This window comes from Heloderma suspectum, chromosome 1, assembly GCF_057233095.1.
Source record: "Heloderma suspectum isolate Gila_16-S chromosome 1, 16-S_ref, whole genome shotgun sequence".
Classification (NCBI taxonomy): domain Eukaryota; kingdom Metazoa; phylum Chordata; class Lepidosauria; order Squamata; family Helodermatidae; genus Heloderma; species Heloderma suspectum.
This window is the reverse complement of record NC_139458.1, coordinates 412,180,816-412,198,832: the sequence shown is the minus strand read 5'-3', so window position 1 is coordinate 412,198,832 and position 18,017 is coordinate 412,180,816. Positions and strand designations below refer to the sequence as shown.

The 18,017-nt window shown below is 43.9% G+C and overlaps 1 protein-coding gene across 7 annotated transcripts in view; it reads right to left on the bottom strand.

Moving 5' to 3' along the window:
* Positions 1-18,017, bottom strand: part of PRKCE (protein kinase C epsilon) — a 498,772-nt gene that overhangs the window by 31,166 nt on the left and 449,589 nt on the right. For all 7 annotated transcript variants that reach the window (XM_084828974.1, XM_084828976.1, XM_084828977.1 and 4 more), the window contains 3 exons: positions 12,408-12,546; positions 5,718-5,906; positions 2,088-2,234 (listed from right to left, as the gene is read on the bottom strand). In XM_084828974.1, coding sequence (XP_084685100.1) covers positions 2,088-2,234; positions 5,718-5,906; positions 12,408-12,546 — 475 coding nt within the window. The remainder of the gene's footprint in view (positions 1-2,087; positions 2,235-5,717; positions 5,907-12,407; positions 12,547-18,017) is intronic.

Sequence of the window (18,017 nt, the reverse complement as noted above, 5' to 3'; positions counted from 1 at the left end):
GCTGCCGACCGTATCGCCAGCGATGGGGAGCAGGCGGCCAGCTCCGCAGGATCGACGCAGAGACGGATCCGACCAGGACGGATTCTGGGGGGAGGCGGAGGTGAGTGCTCCGTTCCACAATGGGCCCCAATGGGGCCAGATTCTTGGAATCCGGCCTCACTGGGGTCTGTGGCAGAATTCTCCCCCATCCCTAGTTGTTGGCAGTACTATTTGAGTATCTCCATCAGTTACTATTTTTCTTAAATTACAACACTGATGAAGCATCTAGGCCAGGGATGGACTAGTGTGGGAGGTCCGGGGGTCATTTTTGTTCCCCCTCTCTGTGGGCCACCCTCTGAATATTTTTCTTAAATAATCAGCAGTTTGCCGCCAAAATTCAGCAGCAAAACACTCCACAGTGTTCTGTAGCGCTAAAGGGATTAAATGTAGGTTGCAAATAAGCTAAATTTGATGCTTCTAGTGCTCTATAGGACTAAATCTGCCTATTTTGGGGGGAACTTTGTTCCCATGCTGCCACCCATCTTTGATCTAGGCAAAAAGAAATGATGCAACAGAGAAGGAACAGAGCTGAGGAAAGCTTGAATTTTTCCAAGGCTTACTTTAAGAAAAATGTAATGCAGAAATGTGCACCAATGGCAATTCTATAACTAGGGATCCCCCATGACCTAATGGGGCATTGAGTCTAAACTAGGGATGTTGGATAAATCTTCAATGGAACCAAATGAGTTGGATTTTCATGAATCCGACCCATAGATTCAACAGGGACTGGCTTTTCCCCCGTCGGGTGGATTCTGCAGACTTGTGTATCATTTTTCTAACGTTCCTGAAATTTGCACAAATTTTGTCATAGAAAAATATGAAAAATAAAAAAACCAGCCAAAAATGTCAATTTTCCTCATAGGCTAAAGTGTGAAAATGTGCATTTTGGGGGATTATGCACATTTTACATGTGCAAATTTGTACAAATGAAAATTTGTGCAAATGCAAATTTGCACAAATTCGGAAACAAAATAAAAATCTGATTCCATGGATGGGCAGACGATGGAACAAAAGGCGCCTGACAATCCGCAAAACACAGTCAGAACAGTTTTTACACAATTCATGCGTCCCTAGTCTAAACACAGGGCTGACCAAAGTCTTTAGGTGCTATTGCTCCCAATGGCATCAATGACTAAACTTCCAGTCAAGAGGATACATTCTCAGCCCCCATATTAAAGAATAAATAAAGAACATTTGATCAGGGAGTTAAAGCAAAAAGCAAAAAAAGCAGAAGCGAAAAATGAAAAGGGTTTTTCTTGACTTTGGCTGTTTTGCCTAGAGATACATTTGCTGTAAAACATAGTTAACTATTCCTGCAGTGGAAATCCTGTATGCATGCCCCTTCAAGTGAAGCCTTTTAGACTTCTTATTTATTTTATGTTGTTGTGATTACATAATCCCCAGCATATGCAGTCCAAAGATTCCCTGGTGCAGAAACTGTTGCATTATATGTTTGGAAAGAATGCATATTCCCATATGAACATGTTTTAGTCAGAGATGTCCTTGGATACTGAGGGTATATTCACAGATTCAGAGTCACGCTTGATCGGTGCTAGTCAATACACAGTTACCTTAGAGGTGATCCCATGATAAGTGGCAGTGGGACATGATGCCTGTTCACTTCTTAATCAAGATTAACAGTTTTAGATTGCCAGGCTATCAAGTGGTAACAGTTATATTCTGTCTTACTTAAATGGTGGACTCAGTTTAAGAAACATGATTCCATGGGTTCTTGGGTTTATAATAATGATAAACCAACCATTTTCACATTCAGTGTATCGTTTGCTAATGTGACACTTACCTCTGAAGAAGCTAACTGCCTGACTCTCTTTGGCATGGCACATATTTGGCTATTTTGGCTTTTCAGTTCTACTGTGGCATTACAGTCATAATATTGATTGATTGATTTAAAGCATTTCTATCCTGCTTTTCCGTCAAAAGAGTCCCAGAGTAGCTTATAAGAATCAACAATCTATCATAAAAGAAATCAACTAACTTTTATGTATTTTCAACAGAGCTCTCTTGCACAAACTCAGAGCACTACTTACAATCCGAGGTTTGAAGGGTGGCTTGATTTTCCTTTGTTCTAGGAGAACCCAGTCAATTTCCTTGAAGAACGGGTGTTGTTTAATGGCATCTTCGCCATTCTGAGCTGCCACACAGCCGAGTCGCTTATTTGGATTTTTTGTCATGAACTGGATGAAAAAAAAAATGTACCGAGCATTAATTATATGGTGGAAAATGGTACAATCAAGGTGCAAAGGAGCACCAAGCCAAGGCTCTGGAAGAACAGGGAAGGCCTTATGAAGTGTTCAATTTGATTTGTTTTTTCTAGTGCTCTTCCTGCCTCAACACAATCTAAAAGTGAAGAAGTTCCTTTACTTCTTATTGTTATCTGACAACCGACTAAAGTTGCAATCCTATGCATGTTTAGACAGAAAAAGTTCTACAGTTCCCAGTGTTCCCCAGGAATGCTGGGAACTGTAGGACTTTTTTCTGTCTAAACATGTCTAGGATTGTGCCCTAAGGGTAACATTCCAGGCTAGCTGGAGGCCTCTTTCACAGAAGCCTTCATCAAGCAGAATTGGAGCATTTCAGACATGACCTGGAAATAAACCACAGCCAATCCCAGCAATCAGATTAGTGTAACCTGTATGATACATATGTTTGCAAACACCTGTTTGTTGCATTCACACATTACAAATTTAAGTATAAATATTTAATGCATGAAGCAATCAAGAGAAAGATACATACGACTGAGAATAAACTATATTAAGCTATAGTAAGTTGGTATGTAATGGAAAACAAGCCATCTTCCCATTCTAACAAAGGCTCCTGTGTCACTCTCCCTGGCATGAGATGGGGACATTGCTCAGTGGTAGAGCACATGCTTTGCATACAAAAGATCCCAGGTTCAATCCCCAGCATCTCCAGATAAGGCTGGAAAGGCCCCCAGTGTAAAACTGGTGAGATGCTTGCTGCCAGTCATATAGACCAGAGGTGGGCCATGTAGACCTCTAGATGTTTTGGACTTCAACTCCCAGCATTCCTGACTATTGGCCAGGTTGGCACAGGCTTCTGGAACTTGAAGTCCCAAACATCTGGAGATCTGCCCACCCCGGTGCAGGCTACATGGACCAAAACTCTTACCTGGTATAAGGTCATTGCCTACATTCTTGAGAGCTATGTGGACCAAAGGTCTGACTTGGTATAAGGTCATTGTCTACATTCTTGAGATGATACGCTGAAGACTGTGCAATCTGTCTGAGAAGCTTACCTCCTTAATCAGCATTATTAGGGCAAGGCACTTAGAAACACTTCTCTTTGTGATGATGATGATAATCATATATCAACATATGGTCTATTAGTATATAACACTATGAAGCTGTCAGACCACTTGAGCTAGTCTTGTCTTTTCTGATTGGCAACAGCTCTCCCAGGCCTTGGGTTGAGATCCTTTCCAACTTTCCTGCATGGGATCCTGAGATGCTGGGATCTTCTGCATGCAGCACATATGTTCTACTCCAAAGCTACAGCTCCTTCACTTTTCATATTCTTGTAATTCTTTAAGGGAACCAAGCCTAATCCTTAAATAAATATTTCGAATTCCCAAAAGTCACAAAATATTTAAACATTTTAATAACTTCAGGGTTTTGTACTGTCAAGAAATGGATGGGACAACCACCAACAGAGCCCTGTGAAGATTTCAGTTTTGCTTTAGAGAAATTAAATCGCAGATTCTCATAGTTTTTAGTTTCAAAGCATCCATGGAAGCTGAGATTGTAAAGCATTTCTGGGAAATATAAATAAATCACAGAATAATGCCATAAAGAAAATAACGCTGAATACAAAGCAGAGGCCATACTGCAAAAGCTACTCAAAACAATGCTTTTAAAAGTCTTAATAGGAGTCTGATTTACAGTGCCTGACGAACAAACCCATGTCTAACAGTACAATGTGAGGAAACAAAGCGTTCCAAAGCTAATCCCTTGTTAATATTCTGCAGTCAAGTTCAGAGACGCCCCTCCATTTCCTCTGTTTTTCCTGCTCTCCTGTTAACTTAATGCCGTTATAAGTACAAGATGAAGAACACAAGTTTTAAACACTAAGCTAAGCCTAAAACTAACCCAAGATCAGTTGTTTTCTTTTTGTTTTTGTTAAATGCAAAAAGACAGAATCCTTTACATGTATTAAACGATGCAACTCTATTCACCTCAATCGATTCACCCTTATGTTCTGAAAGAATACGACGAGTGTTTCCACCCACCATGAAATCAATGGGACTTAGGGCTACTTCAAATGCTACAGCCCCCATGTTGAGGCCACCCAAGATTCCTCTGTATGGCAGTGCTCTGTGCAACAGGCATAATGCTTGGCAGCAATTTACCATGGGGTTCAGTCCAGTTGCATGGGACATCTCCATGTCAGTGCTGGGATGGCATGTGTTCTGGCGGGTTCCACATAGGGGCTGGAACATTTCATTGGCCTTTTCTTTGAAGCAACTGGGTTTAGCTTCTAGGTGAAAGTGTGGTGTAGTGGTTAGAGTACTGGACTAGAATTTCTGTCATGGAGCTCACTGGGTGACTTTGGGCAGTCACTGCCTCGCAGACTAACCTACTACTACATCACAGTTATTATGAGGCTAAAAAGAGGAGGGGGATCCTGTATGCCATCTTGGGCTTCTTGGAGGAAAGGTGGACTATAAACGTAATGAATCAATGCATAAATAAATAAAATTGTCAGATCCTGCAGGAAGTGATGAATTTGTTACAGTTTTTAAAAAAATGACTGGCCATGTTGAGGCATCCAGGACCTGGGCTTCTGACCCTAGGATGCTGATGACCTGCTGCTCTCCATGTCCTACCTGCCTTGAACTGCCTGTAATTCTCTGACGAGCAGACCCAGTAATACAGGGAGTATGGATATGGAACTGGTGACCTGGAGGGCTCCTGCTACAAGCTCTGTTGTTAAGAGTTCAGGATTCTTAGGTAAAGTTTACAGTATGGCCTTGATCCAGCTGTGCATACGGGCAGGAGCCAGGGCTGTTAGTCCTGTAAGAAAACTTACCATCACACCATGCAGCATGGTAGAAGAAGCAGCACTCTGCTCGCCTTCCAGAAGAACAGTGGAGAAATGCAATGGTTGATTTTCTGCCTTGATCCCTCAAGGAACCCAGAAGAATTTTTTTTAATGCTAATAAGGCTCCTGAAGTTTACACTGAGGCTGTAATGCCATGCAGGCTTACTTGGGAAATCAATAGGACGGACTTCTAAGTCAATGGTCATTAAGGGTCAGGCTGTCACTATGTTAAGTATGTTTTGGATCGGGGCCCAACCTAAATACGTAGGCCATGTTTCTTTAATTACATAATCTTTTCTCCACTGTAGCAGCCATGCAATGTGTCGTGTCAGCCTGATAAGGCACTTCAGTTTGCTTGTGTTTCTTCTTCTTCCTAAAACATGATTCTCAAGGGCATCCATTTATACAGTAACATGGCCACAAAGAACACAAACATTTTGTCCCTTTCCCACAAGAAGCGTAATTCATCCCAGACCTCTTTATACTGGCAGTGGCACTCTGAACTGTGGTTGAACTCCCAGTGGTGGCTCTTCTTGAACTCTTGTAGGAAAATTCAAATGTAAGGAGAGAGAGAGAGAGAGAGAGAGAGAGTGTCTTACTGCTTTCAAAATGCTGACAGCTTCTTTGCTAAGCCATACTGGATACAGCACATCATCATGCAGGATGGACTCAAAGAGGTCGTCTTCATTGTCAGCTTCAAAGGGGGGTTGTCCAGCCATCATTTCATACATGAGAACACCCAGCGCCCACCAATCTACTGAGGGACCATATTCTAATTCCTGGAGGATCTGTTAGAGAAGAAGGAGAGGGGGAGGGAGGGGGAGGGAGGGGGAGAGTGAGAGACAGAAAGAGAGAGAGATGCAAAATTTACAAAAATGAACAGGCTCACATTTCCTGGTATCTCAAGAGGAAATTAATTAAGGTTTGGTTTTTTTTACCAGTTTGTGTGAAGCACCTGCACATGACCCCCCCCCGCCCCATAAATTCCTCAAAGACACACTGGCAATGGGACATTTGTCATACATGGTCCCCTACGTCTATGAAAATAATAGTCTACCTGTCCAATATATAACTCATAATACTAGGACCCGAGGTCATCCAACGAAGCTGAATGGCAGGAGGTTCAGGAGAGACAAAAGATAGTACTTCTTCACACAACACAAACTGTAGAACATTGGTGAGAAAAGGGCTGTGCCACTCAAGTCCTGCTTGTGGACGTTCCATAGGCATCTGGTTGGCCACTGTGGAACACAAGATGCTGGACTAGATAGGTGTTTGATCTAATCCAATGGGGCTCTTTTTATGTTCTTACAATTTGTGGAACAAGATGGAATCTGGTCTTGAATGATAGCAGAAAAAGAGTGTTTCATCCTGCTGCTTTTTTGTGCAGTAAGCACATATTTATCTCATTTTCCACATTAACCCCCCCACACACACAAACACACACACAACAAAAAAATAGCAAGATGAAGTTATATACAAAAGGAAACAAGTTAACAGGTAGAATTGCACCTTACAAATATTCTATTCCTTGTATGACAGAAGCATGGGAATGCTCATTTACTTCAAAATGTCTTTAATACGTATTGTGTACTTTGGGCTGGCCCTGACCAGTTTCCTCCACGTGATCATTCTCTGGCTCACACATGCCCATGGCTGTGTAGACATTCCTTGATCAACCAGAAGTAAACAAGCATGTGGGATTGCAGTGATTTCTACAATCTTAGCAGCTCTAATCTGCCCCACAGAGACTCATTTCTTGCCTGAGAACAACATGGCCTACACCTGCAACAAGTGCAAGCTGATCACACTGCTGGAAGAAAAAGTAAGTGGACTGGAGCGGCGACTGTCGACCCTCCAGGGAATAAGAGAACACGAAGAGTTCTTGGACAGAATGGGGGAACTACAGCAGCAAAGGGAAGACCAGAAGCTTGAAGAGCAGCAGCAAGATGAGGCAGAAGTGGGAAATGCTGAGGTGAAGAAAAATGGAATAGAGAATACTCCTTGGAAAAGGGTTACAGTTAGGAGAAGAAGAACTAGACGCCACTCTGCACCAGTGGAAGCAGTGGAGCTGTGGAACCGATTCCTGGTACTTGCGGATGAGACTGGAGGACAGCCTGCAGAGGAAGAATCACAGGGGAACCTACATGAGAGTAAGCAAGAGGCTGAAGGTCAGTCAAACAGAGGCGATGAAACCCAGGCCTACAACTACAAGAAGAGTGGTAGTAGTGAGAGACTCCTTGCTGCGTGGGATCGAGACCAAGTATGTCGTGAAGACCTGTAGACTCGCCAGGTATATTGTCTCCCGGGAGGATGGATCAGAGACGTGACTGAAAGGTTGCCTGCACTCATAAAGCCCACTGACAGGTATCCCTTTCTTCTCATCCATGTGGGAACAAATGATACCGCCAAGCGGAGCTACGAAGAAATCACGTCAGACTTTGAAGCTTTGGGAAAGAAACTCAAGAACTTTTGGGCCCAGATAGTTTTCTCATCCATCCTTCCAGTAGTTACAAGAGGGATAGAAAGGGAAAGAAAAATACTCCGGGTGAATGACTGGCTACGAAGGTGGTACCGACGAGAGAGATTTGGATTCTGGGACCACGGGCTATACTTCCTGGAAGATGGGCTGTTGGCAAGGGATGGGTTGCACCTCACAAAGAATGGGAAGAATGTGTTTGGCCACAGCATGAAGAATTTCATCAGGAGGGCTTTAAACCGAATCCTATGGGGAAGGGAGATGTAATGTTGGGGGTAACAATGGACGTAGGCGCATGTACTGCAACGGAGAGAACAGCTCTGATAGCGCCCAATAATAGTCTTCAGACACATGTAGGAAGAAAGCCAGACTTTGAAGCACATGGTCTTTGATATCTATATACTAATGCCCAGAGTATGGGAAACAAACAGAACAAACTTGAACTCTTAATACAGGAGGGAAATTATGACTTGATAGGTATAACTGAGACTTGGTGGGATGACTCTCACGACTGGAATACAGCAACTGAAGGATATAACTTGTTCAAAAAGAACAGGAGGAACAGAAAGGGAGGTGGGGTTGCACTGTATGTGAAAAATACATATCTCTGCACAGAAATACAGGAGGAGGAGCTTGGTAGCCCCATCGAGAGCATCTGGATCAAAATAAATGGAGCAAAGAATAAAAGGAACCTGGTGGTCGGAGTCTACTACCGGCCACCCAATCAAGGAGAAGACAAGGATGAAACTTTTGAAAAGCAAATAGCCAATGTTTTAAGGAAGCATGATGCAGTAGTAATGGGGGACTTCAATTTCCCCGATATTTGTTGGGAGACAAATTCTGCAAAACATGGCCCCTCCAGGAAATTCCTGACTTGTGTGGCAGATAACTTCCTCCTACAGAAAGTAGAGGAAGGAACTAGAGGATTGGCTATCCTTGATTTGATCCTAACCAACAGAGATGACTTAGTGGATAAAGTAGCAGTTACTAGGGATGGGGGAGAATTTCTCCCCGAAACTTCGGGGGGCTGAGCGCCAACGCATTTGGTCCTCCGAAGGTTGTTCGGGGAGAAATTCTCCGCCCCCCCCCCGGGTGGGACTTACCTTTCACAAATGTCCCTCCCGGCGGCGGGTCCCGGCAGCGGTTCAGCAGGTCTTCGTCAGGGGCGGGGGCGGCAGCCGGTCTTTCGACCAGCTGCTGCCTCCGCCATTACAAGCAAAGTAAAAAAAAACAAATGCCCCTGTGATAGGCTACGTAATGATTAATGTAGCCTATCACGGCTAGATTTGCAAAGTCAGCAGTGATAGGCTACGTTAATCGTCACGTAGCCTATCACGGGTGACTTTGAAAAAAAAAAGCGCGTACGCGAATGGCGGCCCCCATAGGGAACCGCCATTCGCGTTCCTTATTTGGTCCCTGTAGTCTACGTAAAGATTTACGTAGACTACGGCGAAAATAAGGGCAACGCTATTTGCGTTGCCCTTATTTTCGCCGTAGTCTACGTAAATCTTTACGTAGACTACAGGGACCAAATAAGGAACGCGAATGGCGACTCCCTATGGGGGCCGCCATTCGCGTACGCGCTTTTTTTTTTTCAAAGTCACCCGTGATAGGCTACGTGACGATTAACGTAGCCTATCACGGCTGACTTTGCAGATCTAGCGGTGACAGGCTACATTAATCATTACGTAGCCTATCACAGGGGCGTTTTTTTTTCTTTTCTTTTGAAGTTCGCGGCCGGGGAGACAGGGCGCTTCTCCCCAGCCTGAATTTCGGCCGGGCGAGGCGGGAAGCCTCCTCCCTGGCCTGAATTTCGGCCGGGCGAGGAGGGAAGCCTCCCCCCCCGGCCAGAACTTCTGGGGGAGCAGCGAAGCGCCTCGCCCCCACCGCGAAGCAAGCTGCGAGACCAGGTAAGTGACTTTCGTGCACCCCTAGCAGTTACAGGACCTCTGGGGGAAAGCGACCATGTTGTACTTGAGTTCTTGATTCTAAGGGAAGCAAAAGCTGAGTGTAGTCAAACTCACACCCTGGATTTCAGGAAAGCTGATTTTAATAAACTCAGAACAATGATCAGTAAGGTCCCACGGCAAGCGACGCTAACAAGAAGAGGAGTCCAAGATGGGTGGGAGCTTTTAAAAAAGGAAATTCTCAAGGCACAATCACAAATAATTCCAACAAGAAGAAAAGGTGGAAGACAACAGAAGAAGCCAATGTGGCTTCACAAAAAGCTTAGGGATGACCTGAAAACAAAAAAGGACACATATAGGAAGTGGAAAGAAGGCCAAGTAACAAAGGAAGAGTACAGGCAGGTAGCACAGAATGGCAGGGATGGTGTCAGGAAGGCTAAAGCTAAGAACGAGCTGAGGTTAGCGAGGGATGCTAAAAACAACAAAAAGGCTTTCTTCAGCTACGTGCATAGTAAAAGGCAGAGGAAAGAAATGGTTGTTCAGCTATTAAATAAGGATGGCAAAACGATAACAGATGACAAAGAAAAGGCAGTAGTGCTCAATTCCTACTTTGGCTCAGTCTTCTCCCAAAAGAGGGTCTATGAGCCCCCTAGCAAAGGCAAAGTACAGGCTGAAGGGGCAGGATTGCAGCTTGAGATCGATAGGCATATGGTCAAGGAATACCTAATTCCTTTGAATGAGTTCAAATCTCCAGGGCCAGATGAACTGCACCCTAGAGTAATAAAGGAACTGGCAGAAGAACTCTCAGAACCGCTGTGTATTCTCTTTGAGAAATCATGGAGGACGGGGGAAGTGCCAGATGACTGGAGGAGGGCTAATGTTGTCCCTATCTTCAAAGAGGGTAAAAAGGAGGAACCTGGGAACTACAGACCAGTCAGTCTGACATTAATCCCTGGGAAAATTCTGGAGCAGATGAGAAAGGAATCCATCAGTAAGCACCTTGAAAACAATGCAGTGATTACTCGAAGCCAACATGGATTTGTCAAAAACAAGTCCTGCCAGACAAATCTGATCTCATTTTTGGATCAAATAACCTCCCTTGTGGACCGTGGGAATGCTGTAGACATCATATACCTCGACTTCAGCAAAGCTTTCGACAAAGTGCCCCATGATATCCTGATGAGCAAACTAGCTCAAAGTGGGCTAGAAGAAACAACGATTCGGTGGATCCACAGTTGGCTACAGAATCGGACTCAAAGAGTGCTTATCAATGGGACCTTCTCAAGCTGGAGAGAGGTAACGAGTGGGGTACCGCAGGGCTCAGTCCTGGGCCCAGTGCTCTTCAACATTTTTATTAATGACTTGGAGGAGGAGGTGCAGGGAATGCTGATCACATTTGCAGATGACACAAAATTGGGCGGGACAGCTAATACTTTGGAAGACAAAAACAAAATTCAAAGTGATCTTGATAGGCTGGAGTGCTGGGCAGAAAACAACAGAATGACATTTAATAGGGATAAATGCCAAGTTCTGCACCTAGGAAAAAGAAACCAAATACACAGTTACAAGATGGGGGATATGTGGCTCAACAACACTACAGGCGAGAAGGATCTTGCAATTGTTGTTCGTCACAAGCTGAATAGGAGCCAACAATGTGATGTGGCTGCAAAAAAGGCCAATGCTCTTTTGGGCTGCATTAATACAAGCATAGCTTCCAAATCCCGGGAAATACTAATTCCCCTCTACTCAGCACTGGTTAGGTCTCATCTGGAGTACTGTATCCAGTTCTGGGCACCACACTTTAAGAAGGATGCAGACAAACTGGAGAGGGTACAGAGGAGGGCAACAAAGATGATCAGGGGACTGGAAACAAAGCCCTATGAAGAGAGACTGAAAGAACTGGGCATGTTTAGCCTTGAGAAGAGAAGACTGAGGGGTGATATGATAGCGCTGTTCAAGTATTTGAAAGGTTGTCACAGAGAGGAAGGCCAGGATCTCTTCTTGATCATCCCAGAGTGCAGGACATGGAAGAATGGGCTCAAGTTACAGGAAGCCAGATCCCGGCTGAACATCAGGAAAAACTTCCTGACTGTTAGAGCAATATGATGGTGGAACCTATTTCCTAGGGAGGTGGGGGGCTCTCCCACACCGGAGGCGTTCAAGACGAGGCTGGACAGCCATCTGTCAGGGATGCTCTGACTTGGATTCCTGGATTGAGCAGAGGGTTGGACTCGATGGCCTCGTAGGCCCCTTCCAACCCTACTATTCTATGATTCTATGAAATTTGATAGCGCTCTTCAAGTACTTGAAAGGTTGTCACAGAGAGGAAGGTCAGGATCTCTTCTCGATCATCCCAGAGTGTAGGACACTGAATAATGGGCTCAAGTTATAGGAAGCCAGATTCTGGCTGAAGATCAGGAAAACCTTCCTGACTGATAGAGCAATACGACAATGGAACCAATTACCTAGGAAGGTAGTGGGCTCTCCCACACTGGAGGCATTCAAGACGAGGCTGGACAGCCATTTGTCAGGGATGCTCTGACCTGGATTCCTGCATTGAGCAGGGGGTTGGACTCGATGGCCTTGTAGGCCCCTTCCAACCCTACTATTCTATGATTCTATGATTCATGGGAATGGCTGGAAGGGGCAAGGATAATCCCAAGTTGCTGTGGGAATGTCATCCTACAGTCACCAAACCAGCCGCTCAGAGATATTTTTAAATATGGACAGTGGTATATTCGATATAAATATATTAAATAAATAAAACAAAACATGCACAAGCCCAAATATGAGCACATGCAGGGAATGCATGCATGCATGCAGCGCATGTGTGAACTGGTCCTTTGTGTAAACTAGCAAGATAGCAAATACTTTGCCAGAGATTTAGATACAGACTTTCATACCTCTGGAGCTATGTAGTCTGGCGTTCCACAAAAGGTAGTAGTCGTTACTCCATTCAAGATCCCTTCCTTACACATTCCAAAGTCAGCCAGTTTGCAGTGACCTTCTGCATCCAGAAGAATATTGTCCAGTTTCAAGTCCCTTGAATAATAAAGAAGTCGGAAAGTTATCCCCCATTAGCAAAGAGCAAATATCTCCCATTCTTTAGAAAACTGTTTAGTTAGTGGAAGCATTTAATTTAAGGAAAGAATGAAGTTCTTGCATGTTCTGCAGGGTATGTGGATGAGATGATGTAGACATTTCCTAAAGATAATTTCTTTTATTATCCTGAAGATAATTTCTTTCATTATCTGTCATTTCATGATGATGGGCTGCATTTGTTCCCATTACCATCAAAATCCCATTGGACAAAGCCCACTTGCAGAGTTTAAAAAAGAGTTTGGAATGTATTTTAGTTTACATCCCTGCTTTCCTCTTAAAATAGTGTTCAAGGCAGCTAAGAATAATAAAATATGGATCAAATGTAATGTAATTAAAACATAAATACATACATTAAAACACATCAGTTAAAAACACATCAAAACCTATCACCTCAAAAGAAATAAAAATATATATTTTTTTGAGAACTGCCCAGAGAGCTTCAGCTATGGGGCGATACAGAAATATAATAAATGAAATGAATGAAATGAGTTTTGAAATAAGTCAGATGCAGTGCTGGTTCAGATGTTACTTTTCCCTGTGAATGTGTGAAAAGAAGCAGATGACTTCATAATGTTAGAGTGCTGAGATGCAAGTCTGATGCAGGGGGTTTAACTGCTACCAAAACAGGATCCGTCAATCCACTGATGTGGGCATATAAACATGGCCTTCTCTGGGTTAAGCAACTGGCCCCTGTTTGACAGGTAAGATGGAGGACACATTCAGGTTTGCAATGGGGCCTTTGACGCGGGCTCCCTTTGCTGTGTCCGTGGGCCTCCACACTGCAATGAGCAATGGGCAACCCCAGCTCCTCGTACTTGTCCTCCCATCCTATCAAAGTCTATCAGCAAATGGGCAGGACATTGGGGAGAGAGAGGAGGAGGATGTGTCGCCAACCAAGGAAGCAGAAGAGGCATGACAGCTGGGCAGGAGGAAGGGCAGCAGTGAGGAAGCAGAGTTAGGTCCTTGACAGCTACCAGCCCAGTCCACTGGGCCAGATAAAACAAAATTGCACTGTACTTAAACGAGCCCTTTTTCTCAGGTGGGCAGGTCAGCAGTTTGTGGCACATGCCAGTGGGACTCCAGTAATGGCACTGTCCTTGCAACAACAACAAAACACCAACCCTAAGGAAGCTTCCTATTGTTGCCAGCACACACACACCCTGCCCTTCATGTTGGTTTTGGCGGGAAATAAATATCTGTGAACACCTTGCAGGAGTAGAATTTTATGAGGCATGGAGGGGGGAACAGATTTCCTGGAACCAGCTCAAAGAAGCAGCCAGATATTTTGTTAACTAGGAGAGTGAGTCAGTAACTGTCAGCCTCTGGAATGCAACAGAACCGTCTACCAAACTATCCATCTCCCTTCTGTGGTTTCCCTGTAGTGATGCCAACAATTTGCCTTTAAATCAGAGCCTACCCAAAGACATAATGTAGGATAACTTAGGGGACAATATTGTATTAAATTGCTCTTTTTCTCCCTTTATGTTCTTCGCTTGAAGACCAAAAGAGCGGCCACATCCCAAAATGAGCAAAGGCAAATTCTATTCACACTGTAATTACACATGTTAACAAACAACTCTGATGAGGAAAAAGGCCTGGCTTGTGCAAATGAAATGGTAATTTATTAACCTGTATTTCTTCAGAATTGGTTGGCTGATGTCTATCATATGGACAATTTGGTTCAGTGAAATAGTAGGTGCCATGAACTTTCTCTTTTGAAAACAAAAAGAAAAGAATAGATTTTACTAGAATGAGTTGGGCCTCAGATTCAATTGCCAGCAACTTTCACCACACAAACAATTTGCAAGCTTGTCAAGGAACTGCTGAGGAAAGGTCTAGGCCAACAGCAGTAACCATGAAAAACCTTTTCTGTCAGGGGAATGTTCTGCCGGATTTAAACTCACCAATCAACCTCAGCTTCTTCAGCATCAGTGGTTGGGGCATAGACTTGAATTACTGTGATGTTGAATGGTTTGCCTTGGATTCGTACTGAGATCATTCTATCGTTTTTGAGATTGTGCCCCAGTACTGCTTTTCCCACCCTTTTGTTGACTATGAGTGCTACGCCATTTCTTCTAAGGGATTCTTGCCCACAGTAGTAGATATGATGGTCACCTGAATTAAATTCGCCCATGCCTGTCCATTTGAGTTCGCTGATTCCCAAGATGTCGATGTTCAGTCTTGCCATCTCATGTTTGACCACCTCCAGCTTACCTTGATTCATTGATCTTACATTCCAGGTTCCTAAACAATATTGTTCTTGACAGCATCGGATTTTCTTTTCACCACCAGACACATCCACAGCTGAGTGTCCTTTCAGCTTTGGCCCAGCCGCTTCACTCTTTCTGGCGCTACTTGGAAATTCCCTCCGTTCTTCCCCAGTAGTATATTGGACACCTTCCGACCTGAGGGGCTCATCTTCTGGCATCATCTCTTTTAGCCTTGTGATATGTTCCATGGGGTTTTCTTGGGAAGAATACTGGAGTGGGTTGCCATTTCCTTCTCCAGTGGACCACATTTTGTCAGAACTCTCTGCCATGACCTGTCTGTCTTGGGTGGCCCTGCACGGCATAGCTTATGGCTTCACTGAGTTACGCAAGCCCCTTCACCACAACAAGGCAATGATCCATGAAGGGGTTCATTTTATTAGCTAACTTGATATATTTTTCTAGGGAATATTTTAGGAATCAAACACAAGTTTGTTCAGAGATGGTCTTTATTCTTTATGTCCTTGAATATTCATTTTCAAGTCATTTTACTTACGTGTTCTTTTCAATGTTATAATTGACGGTACAATCGTATACGTGCCTACTCAGAAGTAAGTCCCATTGCTTTCAGTGGGCTTACTCCCAGATAAGTGAGTATATGATTGCAGCCTGAACCTTTATACAACATTTTGTACTCTTATATGATATGTCAAAAATACATTTTATTCAGCTGCTTTTCTTTGTGATGGACCTTTTCCAATGATTTCCACATTTTAAGTTGCAAACGTAAGTGAACTTTCTGAAAGGTAAGCATCTATTCTATAAAACCTTTCCAAAACTTGCAGAAAACTAGTTGACCAAGCTGTCAACTGAAAATGGAACCATGAACAGGTTTTGAAGAAGGAAAATTAGAATAGTCAGAAGTATGGAAAACAAGTCCACTGAGGAAAGGTTGAAGGAATTGAGTATGTTTAGCCTGAAGAAGACTCCAAATAACTGAAGGGCTGTCATGTAGAAGTGGGCAAAAACCTATACTCTGCAGCTCCAGATGGCACGGCTAGATCTGACAGGCCAAAGTTACAGTAGGGGAGAGTTCAGCTGAACATTAAAAGAAACGTCTTGGTGGTTAGGACAGCTCAACAGTATGAATGGGTCTGCCATCCTCCCCCTGCTTTGCATTTTAGCTAGATGAGCATTTTTGCCTGTCTGAGGCGTCGGGGAGGGGGAGGGACTGAGGCTGGGGAGGGCTGGGGATAGCTCATATCACTGCTTCCCCAGTCTCCTCCCCTCCCCACCTGCAGAACTTCCCCTTTTCCCTCCTCTCCGAGGTTGCTTTTGTGAGCTTGGAGATGCAGCTGGAGTAGTTCTCCCTGCACTGGCTGCGAAGGGGGAGGGGCAGGGAGATTGGATCAAGGAATCCGAACTATCCTGTGCCCCCCCCCAGATGTTGCCTAGGGGCCATAGGATTGCTCTCTAAGGGCACAATTCTATTCAGATAGGCGGTTGCCTCTGAACTTGGAGGCGACTGCCTATCCAATGCAGGGCAGGAGAAGCACAGAGGGGATCGTTCCCTCCATGCTTCTGCTGGACGACACATAGGATGCATTTCTGCCTTCCCTGCCCCGGAATGCCCCCTGGAACACCCCATTTTGGCCGCTCTGCACTTCTCTTCTGAGCATGAAGTGCAGGGCCATTCCGCATTGCCTGCGAGGCAGTGAGGAAGTCGGGGAAGGTTGGTTCTCTGGGAACTGACCTTGGAGTGCGGGCTCCAAGCTTGGTTCCCGGAAAGCCAGTTATCCTATGGCGGTCTAGCTGCTGTCTAGCGGCCATGGGATTGCTCCCTAAATGTCCTTTCCAGGACACAATTAGATTATTACACTGATTTCTTGATACCTGTAGATTTGCAATAGTGATGGGCCTATTCATTTTTGTAATTTATTGTTTTTATTATTAAGATTGCTATCTCACTCTTCAATAAGGGTAGCTTACAATAAAATATTAAAACACAATAAAGGTGCAACCCTATGCATGTTTTGGTGGAAAAAAGTCCTAAAGGTCCCAGCATTCCCCAACCAGCCATTACTGGCTGGGGAATGCTGGGAATTGTAGGACCTCTTCCCCCATCTAAACATGCATAGGATTGTGCCCTAAAATACTGCATGGTGTGGTGTTATATGGGTGCACTTTTGGTGGCTTCTAGGTACGGTCCACAATGTTTCAATTGGCCACCTATGTGCCAAATCCTTCCTTTAGTAGCCACTCCATGACCAGTCCCATGGGTTCAAACAAGGATAGGATTCATTTATCAAAGATAATTTTTTTCCTTAAAAGACATAATGCCACTTGTCTTGACTAGCAAAAAAGAAGTCTGACAATATGCTGGTATACATAAAGTAAATAATATAAAAGCTTTAGAATACAGGCAGTGAGGTGGAAAACAAAATATTTTGCTGCATATGCCTTAATCCTTCCAAGCAAAACAGCTAAAACAATTTTACCTGAAAAAAGCCATATGTTGAAAGATGATGAAAGGATAGTGTGACACTATTACCTTCTAGTCAGATCAAGTTTGATGGTTGAATGCTTAAAAAATAAAGTCAGCATGTCCTCAAAGGCCAAATTTCTCTATAGGCATATTGCTGAATTTTACATTCATATTGGTTGAAAAGGTTAATTTTATTTATCAAACAAATGATTGCTTGCTTTGTTCAGCTGCTTTCAGTTCACATATAGATAAAACATCAAACAAAATGAAAACTAACAATGAGAAATCATAACGCAAAGCAAAACAGGAGCTGGCTTTCATGTGCAAGATTGTCTAGGGAGGCTGGTGTTCTCCAGATCCTTTGCCTATGTTTACCTCCCCCCTCCTCATAAGGAGAAGAAAAGAAGCATTGAAAATGGGACAGTTCTAGAGCTTATTCTGTTACTCTAAACCTAATATAAATTATGCCAGTGAATACTTTCAAGAATAGGTTGCGCTGCACAGGTGTGAGTCATTGGTGTCCTTATTTGATACAAGGAAACTGGGGAGGGATGCCAAATAGGAACCCATCTGTCCTTCTTTTGTGTCACACGCACACACACACACACCCTGCTTACTGTAAGCAGCAGTTATTAAAGGTATTTCTACCCAGTCCACATGTCACCAGATTCGTTTGATATGTGAATCTGCTCTGACTTAAGGCCATTTAAGCACTCGTA